The 23280-nt window shown below is 42.4% G+C and overlaps 1 protein-coding gene and 1 pseudogene across 33 annotated transcripts in view; one reads left to right on the forward strand and one right to left on the reverse strand.

Annotated features, from left to right (window-relative positions):
* Positions 1-21594, forward strand: part of CMKLR2 (chemerin chemokine-like receptor 2) — a 53910-nt gene extending 32316 nt beyond the window's left edge. For 16 of the 33 annotated variants that reach the window (XM_008259026.4, XM_017343059.3, XM_008259021.4 and 13 more), the window contains 2 exons: positions 13409-13491; positions 20004-21594. In XM_008259026.4, the coding sequence (XP_008257248.1) occupies positions 20032-21099 (1068 nt within the window). In that variant the 5' untranslated portion in view covers positions 13409-13491; positions 20004-20031 and the 3' untranslated portion in view covers positions 21100-21594. Of the gene's footprint in view, positions 1-899; positions 972-1528; positions 1632-4679; positions 4816-13408; positions 13492-19970 lie in introns of those variants that run through there. The other 17 variants (XM_051849240.2, XM_017343061.3, XM_070070322.1 and 14 more) reach the window with 9 other exon arrangements.
* LOC100345161 (ATP synthase subunit d, mitochondrial pseudogene) lies at positions 4392-5135 on the reverse strand (annotated as a pseudogene).
* Positions 21595-23280: the final 1686 nt, after the last annotated feature.

The following is a 23280-nucleotide window of genomic DNA, read 5'->3' on the forward strand; positions in this document are numbered from 1 at the left end:
ACTTGTATCGTTAGATGGAAAGAAATCCCTGAGGCTGGGTGATTACACAAGTCTGCTTTGCTCAAAACCTGAAATATTTGAACAGAATATTTCCTGGGGAAAAAAAAAAGTCAACAAGACTTTGCTGTACTTAAAGGACCAGAAAAACCAATAATTTCAGATTCATTCTTTTCTGTGGGAGGAATAGGAGTGATAGGAGTGGGATGATACTCTTGCTTGGAGAGATTTTGTTTCATTTGCAGTATGCTTTTAATTTATGTAGGCTTTTTGTTTCAGGTGGACCTTGGTCCCTATCTTTTATCTAATGTGCAACAAAAACTTTTTTTTTTTTTTTTTTTTTTTGACAGGCAGAGTTAGACAGTAAGAGAGAGACAGAGAGAAAGGTCTTCCTTTTTTCCGTTGGTTCATCCCCGAAATGGCTGATCTGAAGCCAGGAGCCAGGTGCTTCCTCCTGGTCTCCCAGGCAGGTGCAGGGCCCAAGCAATTGGGCCATCCTTCCCGGGCCACAGCAGAGAGCTGGCCTGGAAGAGGAGCAACTGGGACAGAATCCAGCACACCAATCGGGTCTAGAACCCGGGGTGCTGGCACCGCAGGCAGAGGGTTAGCCAAGTGAGCCACCTGGAGTTCTGTTTTAAATGTCTGCTCTGGGCAAAGCACTGAATTTCAGAAGCATAGAGAGTAATAGAAGAGAGAGAATACATTGTCCTGCCATCTTTGACCTTCTGAGAAGCAGAATCATGTAGAACTAGAAGCCACCTGTATTTTCCACTGGGACCCTACTGACAGGGTGACTTGTCCAAAGTCACAGATCCAGCAATGTTTAGAACTAAGACTTAGAACATCTAACCTGCGTTCCTCTTTTCTTTCTTTCTTTTTTTTTTTTTTTTTTTTTTTGACAGGCAGTGGACAGTGAGAGAGAGACCGCGCTGATCCGAAGAGAGAGACCGTGCTGATCCGAAGGCAGGAGCCAGGTGCTTCTCCTGGTCTCCCATGGGGTGCAGGGCCCAAGCACTTGGGCCATCCTCCACTGCCTTCCCGGGCCACAGCAGAGAGCTGGCCTGGAAGGGGGGCAACCGGGACAGAATCCGGCGCCCCGACCGGGATTAGAACCCGGTGTGCCGGCACCACTAGGTGAAGGATTAGCCTATTGAGCCGCAGTGCCGGCCTCCTCTTTTCTTTCAAAATACTGGGCTACTTAATAATTGTGGGCATAAATGCAGTCAAGTGACATGGCAGGTTGGAACTAGAGTAAGGCCATCGAGGCAAAATCTAAACAGAGCACCATAACCCTCAGTAACCAAAAGTAAGACCAAAAAATCATAATAAACAAAATGTTAATATTTTGTTTTATTATTTTACTATTTGAAAGGCAGAGAGACAGACAGACAAGAGATATCCCATTCCTTATTTCACTCCCCAAATGCCCGGGACTAGGCTAGGCCAAACCTAGGTACCAGAAACTCAAAATGGGTCTCACACATGGGTGACGGGGACCAAATTACCTGAGCCATCACCTGCTGCCTCCTAGGTTACATGTGCGTTAACAGGAAACCAGAATCCAGAACAGAGTTGGGAATTGAACCAAGGTACTCTGATATGGAATGCGTGCATCCCAAGTGGCAACTTAACTGGTAAGACATATACCTATCCCATTCATCAAATTTAAAAATGAAAACAGGGTCCTACCATTCACTTGCACAATGCAACCTCACTTATCTCACCCATCTCAGCCCTACATCATAACATCTGAGTTTTGGAATAAATCAAGAAGGGAAAGCACTATGGAAAATATTCTCTTACCTGGGGTAATTATAAGTAAATCCTTGAATGTGTAGGGTGATGTCTAGATATTCAGAAATAGATCACAAACCTTTGTCCATTGTGATGTATTGAGATAAACTAGCTCCCATTTGTTTTAAGAAAAAAATTGAGGCTGAAGAGAACTTAGGGGGAAGACTTAAGAGATGTGACTGCAGGTCTCACTAACCTGTAGAGGACACTCTTCCTATAACAAACATGGTTCCCTTCAAGGGCTCTGCTAGGCAGAGGACAAAACAGAGTCTTCAGAACCCCAGGAGGCTTTGTTTAGAGCAAGAAACTGGGTAAAAAATTATTGTCCACTTTTTAATTTTTTTTTAAATTTATTTATTTATTTGAGCGGTAGAGTTACAGACAGAGGGAGAGACAGAGAAAGATTGTCCCTCCATTGGTTCACTCCCCAAATGGCCGCAATAGCCGGAGCTGTACCAATCCGAAGCCAGGAGCCAGGTGCTTCTTCCTGGTGTCCCATGCGGGTACACGGGCCCAAGGACTTGGGCCATCCTCCACTGCTTTCCCAGGTCACAGCCGAGAGCTGGATTGGAAGAGGTGCAGCTGGGACTAGAACTGGTGACCATATGGGATGCTGGCACTGCAGGCAGATTAACCCACTGTGCCACAGGGCCAGCCCCTTTTAATTTTCTTCTCACGTTCATGTCCTATGCCTGAAATGTTAGCGAGGACTTGGACATATACTACTATTTGAAAGTGACTTCAGGGACTGGTGCCGTGGTGTAGTGGGTAAAGCTGCTGCATGGTCCAGATCAACAAGAGAGAACAAAAGAGCATTGGGACTTAACCTGCTATGGAGCAGTATGGGGTATTCATTACCTATGTATCCTCTCTTCATATATCCCTCAGAATCCAGCTATCATAGGCTGGATGGGAGTTGGTTCAGGTTTCAGGCAATCTGGGTCTTCAGAAGTCATCTTTCAGAGACTTTAGCAGCAGAAATCAAAACTAGCCCCAGGAATAGAATAGATCTCAGGCAAATATGGGCCTCTGACACAGTACTAACATAGTTATGACAGGAAGGCCAAGTTAAAAACCGTTCTTACAGACCAATTCCACTGGGCCTAGAAGTGGAGGTGGGAAATGGGGAGCAATGAGGAAGAGTCTAAATGGCTTTCTCTTTCTCTTACCACTCTGAACTTCTTCCTTCTTAGCCATCTTCATTTACATAGAAGAGTGGTTGATTTTTTGTTTTGTTTTGTTTTTTCACACAACCATGGATAGAACTCTAGAAAAGGAAAGTAGACATCCTCTAAACTCAACATCATTGTCAGAAACTCTGCTGGCTTAAGCACTCTTTTTTTTTTTTTTCCTAAGATTTATTTATTTATTTGAAAGTCAGAGTTACACAGAGAGAGAGGGAGAGGCAGAAAGAGAGAGAGGTCTTCCATCCAATGGTTCACTCCCCATTTGGCCGCAGTGGCCAGAGCTGCATCCAAAGCCAGGAGCCAGGAGCTTCCTCCTGGTCTCCCATGCAGGTGCAGGGGCCCAAGGACTTGGGCCATCTTCTACTGCTTTCCCAGGCCATAGCAGAGAGCTGGATCAGAGGGCATTAACCCACTGTGCCACAGCACTGGCCCCAGCTTAAGCACTCTTGAGGAAGGTCTCCTATACCCCAGTTGCTTAATGATTAAGACCATATGCATTTCCTGTTGGGATAAAAATTTTAATCATATCAGCGTACCAGCTGAATGATTTTTATAAATTCTTTGTTTTTCCTAATCTTTCATTTCCTAATCTGTAAATAGAGAACATGGGCTCAAAAACCTGGTATCCATCATAATAGAATCTTGCCCTTACAGGATGATATTAAAAGCATCCTTAGTGCATCCATCAGTACCTCCTACAGTATTCCCATAGGTCCAATCTCCTTAGTCCTCACCCAATACAATGCATTCTCCATGTCTAGTTTGTTGTTTGGTAGGCTTTTAACTCTGAATTTTGAATACATGTAAGCTCTTGCTTCTCCTAAGCCAAAATTTTCCTGACTATTGTGCCAAAGTTTTTTGCCTCAGTTCCAAGATCAAATCCATGGAGAATAAATGTATTACCTTGTTCTCATCTTCAAGTGTCCGAAGACAGCTATCAAAAGCCTTATGTCTTCCTTTCTCATGGTTTCTTCAGCCATTCCAACAAGATGTAATTTCAGTTGCTTCCCTCATTCTCCTGAGTCCTTGCTTGTGCACTCTTTCAGTTTTTCAGCAGCAGTCTTTCAAAGTCTGTTTTGCAGAACTCAACATACTCCTAATGCAGATGGATCATGACAAATGGGATGCTACAGTTGCTAGCTTTGTGTTCTTTGCCATAAAATAATTAAAGATGTTTATGATGGATGTCTCTAAACCATCTTCATAATGAATCTGACACACAAATTGTTTACTTGTGATCAATGAGCAAGTCTCTTGACTTGTGCTTTATCTTTCACTTCTATATTTTATCCCAGACTCTCCCCTCTCTCCTCCTAGGAGGAAGAAAATACCAATATTTTTAACTGTGTATATTTCATTTTTGATGTCCAGCATTTGCAATATAAGGGCCAGGGCTTCCTCCCTTCCTCAGTTTTATAAATTCTCAATCGGCTGCTCAGGCCAATACTGGAATACTTCTTTTTGTCTGATTTGGTTTCTGAGAAGACTTCATTCAAGTCCTCAATGGTCATTAAATCAAAGGTAGTTATGGTCTTCATCTTATCCAGCTGTTTCTCATATTCCTCAATCCTGGGCTTAGAGAGAGACATGAACTCAACACAGCTTCTCACATCTTTTTCCTCAGCATCCACTGGGACGGTGCATTTATCCTCAGGCACAGGAACCTTCAGAGCATTCAGCCTCTTCTCAAAGTCATCCACCAAGCCAGCCTTGGCCACGTTGGCCTTGTAGGATGCCCAATCAACAGATAACGGATTATCAGGGAGAGCTACCAACTCGGAGCTGAGGGTCTCATTCCAGGACTTCAGGGAGTTAGCAGTGACCTTGTGGTTTCGAGGTATGATCTCCCCAAAAGCTAGCTGGTCGATAGCTTTTAGAGCAAGTTTGTGCCTCACCATCTTGTAGCCTTCACCAACCTCAGCAACTCCAAAAAGCAAAAGTATTTTCAAGCCTACTCTTGTATGATTGAGAGGAAGTTCTAGATCTATTATCCTTTCTCCTTTCCCCACTTTCTTATTGCTGTGTTGAAGCAACATTACTGTTGCTAACAAAACAAGTTTCCTTTTTATCCCTGTCACTAAATTCACTGATTACCCCTCTGGATGGTGAGCAGTATTGTTTTGTAAAGAGGTGCAACCTCAATGTATTCTGCAAATTCTCTGACTACTATGTTATCTTCTTTGGGAGAATAACATTCTGTTTCTTTCAGAGAAGCTATGTTGATGTAAATTAAAATAAGGATATAGTGAATGCAAACGTATTTTCTACCCTAAACTGGGCATTCCCCCTGGGCTGCTATAAATGTCATTGACAATGTGTGATTCAGAACCAAAACATCTTTACTGCCAAGTCATGAGGAAATAGAAAGCAGAGATGTTGCAGCACAAAATTCCACTGTGTGGGCTTTTCTGAAGCATATCTTGGGCTCCGGAGATTTCGGATCACAGTTAAGATTCTCGAGCCACACAAAACAGACAGTGGTGTTTAGTAGTTTTTAATTTTTTGAAAGGTGGATAGTATCTATTTGTGAGAAGTTTTAGAATCTGTTAGCTACTCAGCTGTGATTCTTGCTTCCAAAATCAGTTCTTTAGACATACTTTGCCCTGAAGGCACTAAAAAGATATTTAAGATTTAGTTTTGCTTGTTTGAAGGGATGAACACACCTGCGACAGAAGTTTTACAATACAGATCTCTAGTAGTTGTCCAATACATGGCCTACAAAAATAAAGGCAGGTGTTGTAGAGCAGCAGGTTAGGGCGCTGCTTGGGACTCCACATTCTGTGCTGGAGTGCCTAGTTCTAGTCCCAGCTACTCCATGCTTCTGATCTAGCTTCCTGCTAACGTGCCTTGGAGGCAGCAGATGATAGCCCAGGTGCTTGGATCCCTGCCACCCACATGAGAAACCCAGATGGAGTTCCTGGCTCCTGGCTTGGGCCTGCCCCAGTCCTTACTGTTGGTGGGCATTTGGGGGATGAATCAGCATCTGCAGATGGCAGACTTTTTCTAGCTCTGTTATTCTGCTTTTCAAATAGATAAGTAAATAAATCTTTTAAAAAGTAAATAAAGTTGCAAAAGTCCTGTGCCATTGAGGTTTTCAAATTCAGTGCCCACATTCTTCCTTATAAAAAGTTACTTGTATGTATAAAAATCCCTTTTTAAGAAAAATACGGAGTTGGTGATTTTTCTCTACTGTGACCAAGATTGTGAAACTTTACATTGTTGATAGGGTGATTCTTTCCCAGACTCTTGGTAAGATTGAAGGAGAAGTGAGATAAAGACCTAGACTACAACCTTTAATCAAAGATGAGAAGTAAAACAAATATAGTATTATCCAGTATTCAATTTTCTCACCACTGTTAGCAAGATATGGGGATAAACGTGGCATTTAAGGGTCAGGCACAGAGGTCTCCAGCTCAGCAGGCATTTATCAGTAAGCATGCAGATCCAACATTTTTAAAAATATGAAGCTCACAAAACAGCATATTTTTAAATCACTACTTAAAATAGTCTACCTCTTTTTAATATTCATTTTTTTATTTTGAAGTAAGAGGGAGATATACAGAGGGTGATCTACCATCTGTTGGTCACTCATTAAATGCCCAAAATATCCGGGATTTATCTAGTCTGAAGCATGAGCTGGGAACTCAATTCAGTTCTCGCACTTAGGTGGCAGGAGCACAACTATTTGAGACACCACCTGCTACCTCTTAGGGTGCACACTAGCAAGGAGCTGGAATCAAAAGTGGAGCTTGGACTTGACCCCAGGCAGTCTGGTATGGGATGTGAGTCTCTTAACTAGTGAGTAGTGTCTTAACTGTTATACCAAATGTCTGTCCCTCCCACCCTTCTCTTGAAGTAACTCAATGAAATCCCAACCTGGGCAGGTGTTTGGCTCAGGAGTTAAAAAATTGCTTGAGGGACCAGAATTATCGTACAATGGGTTAAGCCTCCATTTGCAACAATTAATGCCCGCTATTGTAGTACCAGTTTGAGTTCCAGCTATTCTACTTCCCACCTGGCTTCCTGCAAATGAACCTGAAAGGCAATGGAAGGTGGCCCAAGTACTTGGGTCCTTGCCACCCATGTGGGAGACCTGGATGGAGTTCCTGGCTCCTGGCTTCAGTCCACACATTGCAGGCATTTGAGGATGGAAGATCTCTGTCTCTCCCTCTCTGTTTCTCTGCCTTTCAAATAAATAAATATGTCTTTAAAAAGTAAAAACACTGCTTGGGATGGTCACATCCCATATTAGAATGCCTGCTTTCAAGTCCTGGCTCCATTTCCAATTCTGGCTTCCTGCTAATGCATACCCTGGGAGGCAGCAAATGATGGCTCAAACACTGGGGTTTCTACTACCCATGTGGGAGATGCAGGTTGAGTTCTGGGCTTCAGACCTAGCTGTAGCCATTGTGGCTATTTGAGGAATAAACCAGTGAGTGGAAGATCTTTCTCGACAGTTTCTCTTTCCCTCCATCTTTGTCTTTCAAATTAGATGAAAATAAATAGTTTTTTAATTAAAAAGCAAAGAAATCCTGCTCTCTTTACTTTCCCCTTTATTCTTCACCTCTTTTAGTCCTAAACTAATAATAGTCAATACATATAATTACTGAGTATGCTTTATGTGCCAGGCACAGAGCTAATGACCTTTTGAAGATTTCCTCATATGCTCATCACAGCAACCTTATAAGTTAGGAAAAGTCAGAGAGAGAGAGAGAGAGAGAGAGAGAGAGAGAGAATGAATGAGAGAATCTTCCATCTGCTAGTTCACTCCCCAAAGGGGCACAACAGCTAGAGCTGGGTTAAGCCAAAGCCAGAAGTCAGGAACAACTTCTGGGTCTCCCTCAGGGGTGCAGGGACCCCAATACTTGAAGCTGGAATCAAGCTAGAGCTGAATGTGGAACCCAGGTATCCCACTTTAGGAGACACAGATTTTGTATGCCAGGCTAAATGCGTATTTAGTATTTTTTTTAAGGGAGAAAATTTCTCTTTTCAAACCTCACTGCCTTTCCAACTGAACAAAACATTTGTATGCTTAAAATCAGCTTACTTTTCTCTCTGAGGTAGATACTCAACGCCAACTCCATAGAAATGTTACTGTGAAAGTTATACTCAGTTCAGTAAATCTTCCTGAAAGATTCTATTCATTTCCTACATGAATGTGTCTCAAATATATCTCCTTCATTTCCTTTCTAACTCTTCCTGTCTGAGGCCTTTCCATTTTTTATTTCAACTGTGTCAACAGTCTCTGAACTGATAGCCTTACTTAAATTCAAATTCGTTTTGAATTCATTTCGCAAACTACTGCCAGATGAACTTCACAAAAACAAAGATTTCATCATGTCACTCCCTGTTGCAAACATTTTTATTTGCTCCCAACCAGCAATGGAACAAAGTCCAAATCTTTAAGCAAGACGTTCAAAGGCCTTTATCATCAGTTATATTGTCTCTTTCCAGCCAAACCAAAATACTTTCATTCTTCCTAATAAATCAAAGAAGGCTGTCATTTGCACTACGGCCTGGCATTAAGCAATAAACAACAGATAGGCAAGATGGTTTTAAAGGAAACAGTATGCTAGGGCTTGGCAGGAGAGGGTACACTCTGACACTCAGTTGTTCCACCACCTGCCAACCACCTGGAGCTGTCTATATCGCTGCCCACTTTTCAGTTTCAACTTAAACCCCCTCTGCTCCTTTGGGATAAATATACACAGTATCTTTAAAAACTGTTGCTGTACCTCAGTGTATTTGGAATGGAGATTGTTCATCTAAAGGACAGCAAAATATTCACTGGTGTCAATTATTCATCCAAAGAACAACAAAATATTTCACTGGTGTCAAACATCTTGAGGACCCTCTGGGTGTGGTATATGGTTTGTGTCTGATAGTGAAAATCACTAAGCACTGTCCCAAATGCCCTTCCATTATGCATACACATACATAAATGCTTTTCAAAAGATCTTTCTTCTCCAGGGCTGGCACTGTGGCTCACTTGGTTAATCCTCCACCTGCAGCACAGGCATCCCATATGGGCACTGGGTTCTAGTCCCGGCTGCTCCTCTTCCAGTCCAGCTCTCTGCTGTGGCCTGGGAGGGCAGTGGAGGATGGCCCAAGTGCTTGGGCCCTGCACCCTCATGGGAGACCAGGAGGAGGCCCCTGGCTCCTGGCTTCGGATCGGCACAGTGCCGGCTGTAGTGGCCATTTGGAGAGTGAACCAATGGAAGGAAAACCTTTCTGTCTCTCTCTCTCATTGTCTATAAGTCTACCTGGCAAATAAATTAAAAAAAAAAAAAAAAGAGATCTTTCTTCTCCAAGAAGACAGCCCTTGGAAAATAGCATGCTGATCATGTTTGCTTGGTCATGGGCTTCTGGCTTTTGCTAGGCAGTTTCTCATATTGATGTATTCTTTCTTTTATTTTTTATACTTACTTTTAAAAGATTTATTAACTTATTTGAAAGAGAGAAAGAGATATCTTCTATCCACTGGTTTACTTTCCAAATGCTCGTAACAGCCAAGCCTAGAACAGGCTGAAGCCAAGAGCCAGGAGGTCCATCTGGGTCTCTCACGTGAGTGGTGGGAATCCAAATACTTGAGCTATCATCTGCTGCCTCCCAGGCACATGAGCAGGAAGCTGCATCAGAAATGGAGGCATTTTGATACAGAATGTGGTTATCCCAAGTGGTATTTTAACTCACTCTGCCACAACATCTGCCCCTTGGTAGATTGTTTTTATTCATTCCTGTTATCCAATCAAAGACAAAGCACACATTCCCTCAAGGATCCTTATGGCTTTAACAGGAGATATTTCATCTCCTGAATTCTTTTTACAAGGTATAGGGGGAAATCAGCACAGATAATCCACATAGACAAAGGTCAGCAGTATCCAGTCCTTCTGTTCTGTTTACAGCAGGTTAGAACCTCAAATTCCTTTAGATTATGTTAGGTACATGTTTTGTAATGGTCCATACAGCCATCAACTTCAATGTATCTCATTAAATTAAACTTCTCTCTCTGTTCACCAAATTTCCTACCAGAAGGAATTTTTGTGTTTTGCCAAGGTAGGTGAACAAAATATTTTTCTATATAGCCACTTCTCATCTAAAGCCACATTTAAACGTTTAATATACACATTTCTACCAGATGTCTTTCCCCCAAATCATCTGGATTTTATAAACTATTTGCTACTACATTTCGTACCAGTGTTCTTACAGTAAAATTTATTCATTCAGAAAAGTGTTTCAGCTTTAACCTCTATTAAATCTGAAGCCAATTTGTTTAATTCAATAAATACTTCCCTGCTCCAGAACCAGACAAGTAGGCATTTGAGTATATGGAAAAAGATAACTCACGAATGTGATCACTTGGGTCCTCACTATAGCTGAATCCCTGCAGGAAATATGCTCCTTGACCTACTCAGGAAACCAAACCACTGGCTTCTTAGATGGTTCTCTAAACTTTGCCCCACACTAAATATTTTTGACATGTTTCTCATAGACTTGAGTGGACATAATGTGTCCACAGTGCAGCTTGGTAGTTATTAGAGTGCCTATTCACAGATTTTAAGACCATGGAGATCTTTATTAAAAGTCTTTATTGCCGTCAGAATTATTTATCTGCCCTGCAGCAGCATCTATAGTTTGGCAAATACAGTAGCTATTTCCCTCTCTCTGACAAGTGTAAAAGCCTCAGCCTGACATTGTTATCATGCTCTTCCAAACTGAGAAATCTGACATCTCAATGGAAAGTTACTGCCAGCCAAGATTACTTGACTTTGCTTGTTTAATAAATGGCAATGTTTCCCTTAAACCTGAGTTTAAAAACCTGATGTCCACCTATTTTCCATCTTGATTTCTGGTGACTGTCCAACAGACTTCCTCAGACATCCCTTCAGTCCACCTCTGAGCCTTCACATCCTCCCATTACTGCTCAAAAAACTATATGTACATATATGCATATGTATATGTGTGTGCAAGCTTAGAGATGTCATGGGTTCAGTTTCAGACCATTGCAGTAAAGCGAGTCATAGGAATTATTTGGTTTATTAGTGCATATGAAAGTTGTATTTACACTATAGTCTATTAAGTGTGTGATAGCATTATGTCTAAAAATCCCATATATTCCTTAATTACAAAATAGTTTATTGGAGAAGTGGGTGTTTCCTCTATCAGTTATGATGCTGGTTGGGATGACTTTATCCCATCTGGGAGGGCCTGCCTTGGTTCAAGTCCTGACTCTGTTCCTGATTCCAGCTTCTTGATGTTGCAGACCCTGGGAGGCAGCAGGTGATGCTTCAAGTACTTGAATCTCTGCCATTCAATGTGGGAGACCTAGGCTGGTTCCTGGCTCCTGGCTTTGATTGGCCCAGTCCTGGCCATTTTGGGCATTTGGGGAGTGAACCATGGATGAGAGATTCATTCTCTCTCTCTCTCTTGCTCTCTCTCTCTCACCCCCCTCCTCAAATCAATAAATACAAATGAAAACATATCGGAGCAGATGTTTAGCTTCAGTGGTTAAAATGCCTGCATTCCATATCTGAGTACCTAGGTTCAGTCTCCACTTCTGATTTCTACCTCCAGCTTCCTTCCAGTACAGACCCTGGGAGGCAGTGGTGATGGCTCAAGTACTTGGATCTCTGCAACTCTCCTAGGAGACTTGGATTGAGTTTCTGTCTCCCTGCTTCACCCCCAGCACAGCACCATCCACTGTGGGCATTTGGAGAATAAATGCAGATGGGATCTCTAACTGTTGCTTTCTCTTTCTTACTCTCCCTTTCTTAGCCTCTCCAATAAGTTTTTAAGAAATATTTTATTGTTGGGGCCGGCACCGTTGCTCTCTTGGCTAATCCTCTGCCTGTGGCACCGACATCCCATATGGGTGCCAGGTTCTAGTCCTGGTTGCTCCTCTTCCAGTCCAGCTCTCTGCTGTGGCCCAGGAATGCAGTGGAGGATGGCCCAAGTGCTTGGGCCCTGCACCCGCATGGGAGACCAGAAAGAGGCACCTGGCTCCTGGCTTTGGATCGGCGCAGCGCTCCAGCCATAGCAGCCATTTGGGGAGTGAGCCAACGGAAGGAAGACCTTTCTCTCTGTCACTCTCTGTCTATAAATCTACCTGTCAAAATAAAAAAAGAATTCCTTTAAAAAAAGAAATATTTTATTGTTAAAATTGCTAACAATTCTTTGAAGTATTGGACAAAGTGGTGCCAATAGACTTGTTCAATAGAGGATTGCCTTTTCAGTTTTTTTTTTTTAATGCAATATCTGCAAAGCACAGTAAAGAAAAATACAATAAAAATGAAGTATTCGTGTCCTTTCAGTCCAGCTCCCTGCTGGTGTGCCTGGGAGACAGTGGATGACAGCTCAGGTCCTTGGACCCCTGTGCTTATGTGGGAGACAACAGCTCTGGCTGTTGTGGCCATTTAGGGAGTGAACCAGCAGATGGAAGGTCTCCTTCTCTCTGTGATTCTGTGTTTCAAATGAAAGAGTAAATCTTAAAAAATGAATAAATAAATAAGCTTGTTATTGCCCCCACAGGAGCAAGGAGCAAGTCTTTCCTTCTTCTATAAGGGAAAAGTCCAATTTAAAAGAATTTCCATTTATCATAAAGCTTCCTCATGTCCCCTAAGGCTCAAATTAGCAGCTGAGTTAAATGTGGTCCACAGATGGCTTTTGGTTTGTTTTTGTTTTATTAATATTTATTTACTTATATATTTGAAAGGGTGAGTGACAGATAGAGTTGAAATCTTCCATCTGCTAGTTCATTCCCAAAATGCCTACCATAGCCAGGGCTGGGGCAGACCAAAGCAGGAGCTGGGAACTACCCAGATCTGCCATGAGGGTGGTGGGAACCCAAGTACTCATTCCTTGCCTCCCAGGAACATTAGCAGGGGAAGCAGCAGAGGATGGCTCAGGTGCCTGGGCCCTTGCTACCCATGTGGGAGACCTAGATGGTGTTCTAGCCTCCTGTCTTTGGCCTGACCCAGCCCTGGTCATTTTGGCCATTTGAGGAATGAACCAGCAGATGGAGGATCTCTCTCTCCATCTCTGTAACTGCCTCTCAAATAAATCGATACATCTTTTAAAAAGAGAGAGAGGGAGATCTTTTATCTGCTGGTTCATTCCTTGAATGCCCACAACAGCCAGGGCTATGCCAGGGCTGTACGCCAGGAACTCCTGGATCACCCATGTCGGTGTCAGGGACTCAAGTATTTGAGCCATCATCTGCTGCCTTCCCAGGGTGCACATTAGCAGAAAGTTGGATGGGAAATGGAGCCAGGACTCGAACCAGGCATATGGGATACAAGAGTCCTAAGTGGAGCCTTAACCACTATACTAAATGCCTGACTCATTCTATTTTTTCATCTTTCACTTTAATACACTGTGTAATTTACTTTTTAAATTATGTTTATTTTTTACTGTCCATCTCCGTCTGCTAGAATTTAAAATTGAAGAGGGAAGAAATAGTTGTCTTACTGAGTGAAGAACACCAATCATCCACATTTGCCAGTGCCTAGCAAAGGTAAGTACTTATGGGATGTTTCCTGAATGCATGAGTGATCAGCAGTTAGCAACAAAACTGGGTTACTGTTACGGGTTGAATGCTTGAACCCTCCAAAAGAGGTATGTTCAGATCCCAAACCCCAGTATCTCAGAATGTGACTTTTTTTTTTTTAAAGATTCACTTATTTATTTGAAAGAAAGAAATACAGAAGGAGAAGGAGAAGGAGAAGGAGAGAGAGAGAGAGAGAGAGAGAGAGAGAGATCTTTCATCACTGGTTCACTCCCCAAATGGCTACAATGGCCAGAGCTGGGCAGGTCCAAAGCCAGGAGCCAGGAGCGTCTCTGGGTCTCTCATATGTGTGAGGGGCCCCAAGCACTCAGGCCATCCTCTGCTGCTTTCCCAGAATCATTAGCAGAGAGCTGGATCAGAAGTGGAACAGCTAGGACTCAAACTGGCACCCAAATGGGATGCTAGCACTGCAGGTGAAGGCTTAGCCTTCTATGCCACACTGCCAGTCCCAGAATATGACATTCTTTGACATAAGGTCTTCACAAAGGTAATCAAGTTAAAATGAGGTCTTCATAAGGGGTCCTGATCCAATATGGCTAATGTCCTTATTGTCAAAGCTGGAAATTTGGACACAGACACAGACAGTCACACAGGGAGAATACCATGTGAAGATAAAGACCCAGATAGGATAACACTTGTATGATCCAAGGATGCCAGTTTTCCAGCAAGCCACAAGCATGGCACAGGTTCTCCCTCACAGCCCTCAGAAACACCTTGCCAGAGTTGGGTGTTTGGAAAAGTGTTTAAGTTACCACTTGGGAAAACAGCATCCCATATTGGAATGCCTGGTGTGGGTCCTAGCTCCTCCACTTCCAATACAACTTCTCACTAGTGTGCACTCTGAGAGGCAGCAGGTGATGGGTGAAGTACATGGGTTCCTGCCACTAATGTGGGAGACCTGGAGAGAGTTCCTGGCTCCTGGCTTTGGCCTGGCCCAGTCTTGACTGTTGTGGGCATTTGAGGAGTAAACTGCCGATGGGAGCTCTCTTTGTCTCTCTGCCTTTCAAATGACCATAATAATCAACCATGCTAGCTTCCAGACTGTGATACTACATTTTGGTTATTTTAAGCCATCCAGATTATGGTGCTTTGTTATGTGAGTCTAGGAAACAAATACAATTAATCTATAGATGTTTGGGCAGTTCTAAATTAGGTTTGGAAACCTAATTAGATTTGGAAATACTCATAAATTATAAAGTAATATACAAAATATAATGATTAAACAAGCATACGTCATGAAAGGGTTACCTGTCTGCTCAAGGACTCCATAGGACAGTGCCTAAATTATGCATTTCTTCTTTTCTGCACGCCATCCCAACCCTTCACCATCGCCATCACACAAATACATCTGCTCCAAGTTGAAGGAAAATTCCTAGCTTCTGTTTCTCAAGCAGGATTCCATTAGGCCAACTCATCTGGGAGCTTTTTCTCCAAGCCTGAACTGGCCCTTGGATCGTACTTATTTATGACCCTCTCCTTCGTGGTACGGGCTTTTGCTTGAAGGAATTGGGTTCAGGCAGATCACTCTTCCTCCAGATATCCACATGCTTTGCCAAAGGAGAGTGGGGGAGAGAGTGGTTGATGTCTTTCAGCAGGCGCTGTGGTGTTCATGCTCTCTAGCAGTGAGAGCAATGACTCTGCGAGAGGCATGGTGATCACGGGCTATCAGGGATCTTTTCAGGGTTTTTTTTTTTTTTGGGGGGGTGGGGGTGGGGGATGAGGGTCCTCTATTTACCACTTAAAATTTTATAAAATAATTCAGATCACCACCACCTAGGCCATTTGGCCTCACAATTGCTAAGAGTCTGAAAGAAGTGCTCATAGGTACCAGGAAGGAAAGTGTTGACACTAGGGAGAATCAGCCACCAGAATAAGTGAGAGGGCTGGGTCCCAGGCCTCAGGGCAGAAGCCAAATTTTGCTCACTGGAGTAGGGCACACAAAGGAAAGGATTCCTGGCAAGGAAAAAGCCAAGACTCTGGGGTGAGTGAAGGTTAGAGACTCTAGCTGTGACATTGATTTAGAAGTGAACTCACAATTTCTCGTTTGCAGCTATGGTTCTGAACAGGATTCACAGCACAGCCGATCATTTATTAAATGTTAAGTGCCTGTGATAAATTCAGACTTGTACTAGGCACTGCAGGGTGCAGAGATGATGGTTATTATTCTTAAGGAAATCACAGTCTGGTAAGGGAGAAATTAAAAATAAATCCAGGAGTAGGAATGTGGCACGGTGGTGAAGACATTGCTTGGAATGCACACTATCAGAGTGCCTGGTTTGAGTCCTGGCTACTCCACTTCTAATCCAGCTTCCTGATAATGCGCATCTTGGGAAGGAAGCAGGTTATGGCTTCCTTATCACTCACATGTGAGACATGAATGGAGGTCTGGGCTCCTGGCTCCTGCCTGGCCCAGCCCTGGCTTTTGCAGGCATTTGGGCAGTGAGCCAATGGGTGGACGATTTTTCCATCTTTCAAATAAATGGAAAAATAGATTAAACCTTAAAAAAAAAAGCTCCATAACAATACAGTTTGTTAGGTATAATAGAGGTATGACAGAAGGAGGAAACCTCAGTGGCTAAGAACTCAGATTCTAGATCCAACACATCTGAGTTTAGATCCTGATTCTACAATTGCAGGTTGAGTGACCTGGGATAAGTCACTAAGCTTTTCTGGGCTTCAGTTCCCTTTGTCAATGGGAATACTAGTACTTACCTATGGTATAGGATAGTGAGGAGGATCCAATTAGATCATACATGCCTGGTAGCCAGTAAATTTCCAATAACATTGATAATTATTTATAATAATAATGAGAATTATTACAGTTATTTGTGGAAAGTTAAAATCAGGAAATGAATCCAAGAAAAAGGTGGCATTTGAGTTAAATTTTGAAGAACAGAGAGGTTGGCTGGGTCTGGGGTTAGGAAGAAGCTAATGAATTGCTTGTATGTGTAGGATTTTTTTCTCCCAAATTATTTATTCATTTGAGAGAGAAAGAGTGAGAGTATATATGAACATTCCCATCTGCTGGTTAACTTCTCAGTAGGGGCTGAAACTGGGAGGCTAGAACTTAATCCAGGTCTCAAACATGGGTGGCAGAAACCCAATTTCTTGAGCCATCACCACTACCTCCCAAGGCTTACATTACAGGAAGCTGGAGTCAGGAGCTAGAGCCAGGAATTGAATCCAAGTACTCTAATGTAGGATGTGGGCATCCTAACCAATGTCTTAACTGCTAGGCCAAATGATCACCCCTGAATTTTTATTTTTATTTTTAATTGATACATGGAAATTGTACATATTTATGGGGTACAGTGTGACATTGCAATACATGTCTACAATGTTTAAGGATCAGATAAGGGTATTGGCATATGTGTCACCTCTGACATTTACCATTTGTCTTGGGAACATCCCAAATCCTCTCTAGTAAGTATTTTGAAACACACAATTAAGTGTTGCCAGCCATAGTTATCCTACTCTGCTACAGAACATTAGACATCATTTCTGCTATCCAACTGCACCTCTCCACTCCTGAACCATTTGCACTTGTTTTTTAATTATGCCCTTCCAGATTTCTTAAAAGGTTTTATGTAGGATGATGAATTCAGTGATAGGAAGTTTCTTTTTGAAATTTATTTAATTATTTATTTAAATGGTAAAGTGACAGAAGGAGAGATATTTCATTAGCTGGTTCACTCCCCAAATGCCTGCAACAGCCAGAGCTGGGCCAGGCCAAAGACAGGAACCAAGAATATGGGTCTCCTTGTAGATGGCAGGAACCCAAGTTCTTGGGCCATCATCTCCTGCCTCCCAGGGACATTAAAAGAAGTTGGATGGGAAGTGGAGTTGGGACTCAATTCTAGGCACTCTGATATGGGATGCAAGCAAGCCAAATAGCAGCTTAACCTGCTGAGCTGAGCCACAACACCCACCCCGAAGTTATGTTTGAGATGCCTGTGGGCAGCATAGGATGCTTTGACTCCCTCTCCCTCCCTCCCTCCTTTCTTTCTTTCTCTCTCTCTCTCTTTCGTTCGTTCTTTTTTCTTTCTTTCTTTCTTTCTTTCTTTCTTTCTTTCTTTCTTTCTTTCTTTCTTTCTTTCTTTCTTTCTCTTTCTTTCTCTCTCTCTTTCTCCCTTTCTCTCTCTTTCTCTTTCTCTCTCTCTTTCTCTCTTTCTCTCTCTCTCTCTTTCTTTCTTTGAAAGAGTTAGAGAGACAGAGACAGAGACACATCTTCCATCCAAAGGTTTACTCCTCAAATGGCTGTAACAGCCAGGGCTGGGCGAGGCCTAAGCCAGGAGCCAGGAGCTTCCTCCAGGTCTCCCACATAGGTGCAGGGGCCCAAGGATTTAGGCTATTCTCTGCTGCTTTCTCAGGTGCATTAGCAGAGAGCTTGACTGGAAGAGGAGCAGCTAGGACTTCAATTGGTACCCATATTGGATGCTGGCATTGCCGACAGCAGTTTAACCTGCTGTGCCACAGTGCTGGCTCCAATTCTTTATGTTTTTAAAGATTTATTTTATTTACTTGACATGCAGAGTTCAGAGAGATCTTCTTCTTTCCCTGTCTCTCCCTCTGTCACTCAGCTTTCAGTCACACACATATGCACACACACACACACACACACATTGGATCTTTCATCCAATGGTTCACTCCTCAAATGGCTACAATGCATGGGTTGGGCCAGGCCAAAGCCGTCAGCCTGGACCTCCATCTTTCCCACATGGGTGGTAAGGGACCAGGTGCTTGGACCATCCTCTGCTGCTTTCCTAGGCACATTAGTAGGGAGCTGGATCAGAAATGAAGCAGCTGGTATTCAAGCTGGTGCTCATATGGCATGCCAGCAATGCCAGCCCTTCAAAATAAATCTTTAAGAAAAAAAATTAGAGGCTGGCATTGTGGTGCAGTGGGTTAAGCTACCAGGTGACCAGCAGTTTGTGAAGGGGCCAGAACAGAGCTGTACTCAGCAAGGCTCGGGGTGCTGAACAAAGTCCTCCAGACTGGCTGTTGCAGCAGCAGCAGTAGCAGAGGGTAGAGGAGTGGAAGCACAGAGAAATGTCATGAGGCTGCAGGAGCCCTGAGAGCAGAATTCTGAGTAAGGCAGAAATGAGCAGGGCTATGGATAAGCATAAGGGGCAGAGGAAAAAGTACCAAGAAGGCTGGCCTTGTGGCAAAGCAGGTTGAGCCTCAACCTGTGATTCTGGCATCCCATATGAGTGCCAGTTTGTGTCCCAGCTGCTCCACTTCTCTGCTAATGCGCCTGGGAAACCAGCAGAAGATGGTCCAAGTGCTAAGACCCCTGCATCCATATGGGATACCTGCAAGAAGCTCCTGGTTCCAGGGTTTGGCCCTGTCCAAGCCAGCCCCTGGCTGTGGCAGCCATTGGGGGAGTGAACCATCGGATGGAAGATCTCTCTGTCTCTCCCTCTCTCTCTAACTCTGCCTTTCAAATAAATAAATCACCAAGAAAATTGAAGAATCCAGAGTGTACTCAGCAAACTTTGTTTTGATTGAAAAACTGACATCCAAGTCTGATTTGCCTAGGAAAAAGTGGCCTTAGTAAGATAAAAAATAAAAAAACTAGGATGCCACAAAAGAAAACAGTTTGGGAGAAATTATGAGCCTAATAGATAAAATGTGATATGGATATAAATAAAGTAAAACTGATAATAAATCTTTGTTGTAAATTATTATAAAAAAGAATTTACCCAAATTAATTTAAGAACAAAGGAATTGCAGTAAAATAAAATTTAAATATTTAGTTTTATTCTGTGGGAGATGAATATACAAATTATGTGGTCATAATCAACTTTATCATAAAACACACCTTTTGTATGAAAAGTCATGCAAACTTTTATATATATATAAATGTACACACATACACACATATATATAAAATTCTGATTAACATGTTTGAATAATAAACCTACAATCAAAGCATCCTTGGATAGGAAATGGGGATTAAAATCTCCCATGCTTACCTGTTGTATCAGTTGGGTGGGTCTAGAAAGCAGCTGGAATTCTTTGTCTACAGCTTGAGAAGTCATGGCTTCAAGCGGATTTGAAAGTCATCACTGTGTTGAGTATTAATCTGTTTCCTTTTGCATTTGCCAAAAAATACTCATGCACAGTGGGACCTAATAAATGCTTGTTGAATGTTAATTTTCTCTCTAGTCAGGCCTACAAGCATTACAAACACAGAGACTGTAGCTGTAGTATCCAATCATTTTATCAATTACTAAATGCCTTATAAAAACAAACTCACAGCTTTTAGAGTAATAATCAGAATGAAACTGAGGCCCATCAAAACTTTGACAATTTTAATATAATCACAGGTCCCACCCAGAAATAGATTATGTTCAGCTGTTAAGGTGGCATGTTTTTGTTTTAATCTTCCTCGCTACGCACTGAACTTAAAATTTTTCTTTTCTTAGGATTTTTTCTTCTTCTTAAATCTGCTCCTGCAGGTTTCTTCATTCTCCACTTAGCAAGGTGATGGAAGATCTGGAGGAAACATTCTTTGAAGAATTTGACAACTATTCCTATGCCCTGGAATATTACACCCCGGAGTCTGAATTGGAGGAGAAGACCCACCTGGGAGCTGCTCACTGGGTCTCCTTGGTGTTATATTGTATAGCGTTTGTCCTGGGAATTCCAGGAAATGCCACTGTCATTTGGTTCACGGGATTCAAGTGGAAAAAGACAGTCACCACTCTCTGGTTCCTCAATCTGGCCGTTGCGGATTTCATTTTTGTTCTCTTCCTGCCCCTGTACATCTCCTATGTGGCCATGAATTTCCACTGGCCCTTTGGCATCTGGTTGTGCAAGGCTAATTCCTTCATTGCCCAGTTGAACATGTTTGCCAGTGTTTTCTTCCTGACAGTGATCAGCCTGGACCGCTATATCCACTTGATCCATCCTGTTATGTCTCATCGGCACCGAACCCTCAAAAACTCCCTGGTTGTTATCATATTTGTGTGGCTTTTGGCTTCTCTAATTGGTGGTCCTGCCCTATACTTCCGGGATACTCTAGAGTTCAATAACCACACCCTTTGCTTTAACAATTTTCATGAGCATGATCCTGACCTCACTAAGATGAGGCACCACGTTCTGACCTGGGTGAAATTTATTGTCGGGTACCTGTTCCCTTTGCTAACAATGAGTGTTTGCTACTTGTGCCTCATCTTCAAGGTGAAGAAACGAAGCATCCTGATCTCCAGTAGGCATTTCTGGACCATCCTGGCTGTGGTTGTGGCCTTTTTGATTTGCTGGACTCCTTATCATCTGTTTAGCATTTGGGAGCTCACCATTCACCACAACAGCTATTTCCACGAGGTGCTGCAAGCTGGAATCCCCCTCTCTACAGGTTTGGCATTCCTCAATAGTTGTTTGAACCCCATCCTTTACGTCCTCATTAGTAAGAAGTTCCAAGTTTGCTTCCAGGCCTCAGTTGCTGAGATACTAAAGCATACATTGTGGGAAGTCAGCTGTTCTGGCACAGTGAGTGAACAACTCAGAAACTCTGAAACCAAGAATCTATGTCTCTTGGAAACAGCCCAGTAAGTTATGACTTTTCCACAAATCAGTATAAGGCTTTTTGTGTGGGTCCCTTGACAGATGCTTTCACATTATATTTGGTTCCAAGATACAGAACTGACCATATATTTGTTGTTTTTGGTCAGTTTAATGGCATCACATTTATATGTCAACATAAAACTTAGGCAGGATCTGTGTATTTTTTTTTCCTGCAACTTAAGTGATTTGTGTCTCTTGCTAATTGTACCACAGTGAATTAAATCTCCACTGTTGAAGTTTTATGTTACTTTTAAAATCTTAATAACTTTTAAAAGTCCTAAATCTTAACACTAAATGATTAACTAGCTTCAAAAATGTTAAATCTGTTTAATTTTGCACAAGTAACCTATTAGACATTCTTAAAATGCTATATACTTCTTTCTGTAATAATCTATGTATATACACATTTATGAATAGTTGTAGAAGTTTGAAACAGTTTGTTCCAGTTAACTATTGATGCTTAATAAACTACCCCCAAACCTAGTTGCTTAAAACAGTAATTTATTATTCTAACTCACAATCTTAGGGGTCAGGAATTCAGACAAGGCCCACAGGGAGGTTCATCTTTCTACAATGTCTGGAGCCTCAGCTGGACTGGGATGATGCAATTGGCTGAGGTTTGCAGCAGCTGGGGGCTGGCTCAGCCACCCCTTCCCCTCAGCTCTTCCATTCCGATACTACAGAGTATCCAGGCTTCTTATAGGGCAACATGAGGCTTCAAGAGACCCTGGTGTTAACTTCTAGTCATCTTAAAGGCTGTGAGGAACACGAGCACACAGACCCAGCCACTGCCCTCTGTGGGTTAAAGCAGGTACAGGCCCGCCCAGATTCGAGAGAGAGGACAGAAATCCTGACGGAATGTCGACAAATTTGAGCCCACTTTTAATTCTCTACAATACCATTAAAAAATGGCTTTGGAAAATCAGTTATGTACAACTGATATGGGATAAGGTAGCTGGCTGAGCTGCAGGTCATGAACCATAAGCCCCTGCCCCATGTAATTCTATCCTACTTGTCCATTATATACCCCCTTTCCTGGGATGCCTTGTTTTCATCCAGGACCTGGGGAAAAGTCATCTTAAGCTCCACATGGAATTTTATGAACGTGTCATAAAACTCCCAGGTGACTGTACTACCTCATAAGAAGAGCTGCTAGGTCTGTCTCATTAGAGACCGAGACTAAAGGAGGTGCCAAGCTACTCCTTTCTCTGCTTCTCCTCCACCACTCCTTTTTTCCCTCTCTACTCAACTACGCCTACATGGTGTGTTTGCTTCCTCACCCTTTAAATAAACTATTATTTTGTGTACATGTGCCTGTTCTTAGATTGCTTCTCTAAGTAGAAGGCAAGAACCTGGAATAAAAAAAATTAGATCCTACCTCCCCCGCTTCACAAGTGCATTGAGATTTATGAGGACAAGAATAAACACACTGGCTTCCAGATAGGCTGACCCTCTTGTAATTTCAGAAAGCAGGGATGACATATTGATATATTCTCACTTCTATTCCTATGTTTTCATAGACACTGCAATACCAATGAAATACATCTTTAGATCGGTGCCCTCTTTATTATTTCCAGCATTCTGAGGCTCTCTGGTCCTCCGGAAAACAAGTGCTGCCCTCTGCTGGCCCTCATGATGTTGACAACCTGAAAATTCTTCCCATGGTTTTAGGTTTGGTCTTACTCACTGCATGCAAGTATTGTGCCTGGTGGAGATGATTTTATTCAATTATTGTGTGTGATTAAATAAATTCTCTATTTTATAGTTTCCCACATTCAAGGTAGTCACAACATACAACCATACTGAGAGGAAACAGCACTGACTGGTTCTACAAAAATCTGACGTAAAACAAAGCATTTATTCTATAGTCCATTATCTACAAAATTAGGGCTTTAAGAAATCAAACTCTTTTGTGAGAAATCACTAAAAAAAATAAAGCCAAATGTTACACATATACCAAATGAGCTGTTGATGGGGTTGTTTTTCTAATACTTGTCTATGATGACTCATCACTTGCCTAAACATAGTACCATCTTCCCACTAGTTGTCTTACCTGCACTCGGTTCAATCAGACTTCCACATCTACCTCCACAACCAAGTATGAGCCTTCACAAGAAAGAACAGCTTATAAGCCTGAGAGCCAGTTACCTGGATCATCTCCGTGCCAAG

This window comes from Oryctolagus cuniculus, chromosome 3, assembly GCF_964237555.1.
Source record: "Oryctolagus cuniculus chromosome 3, mOryCun1.1, whole genome shotgun sequence".
Taxonomy (NCBI): domain Eukaryota; kingdom Metazoa; phylum Chordata; class Mammalia; order Lagomorpha; family Leporidae; genus Oryctolagus; species Oryctolagus cuniculus.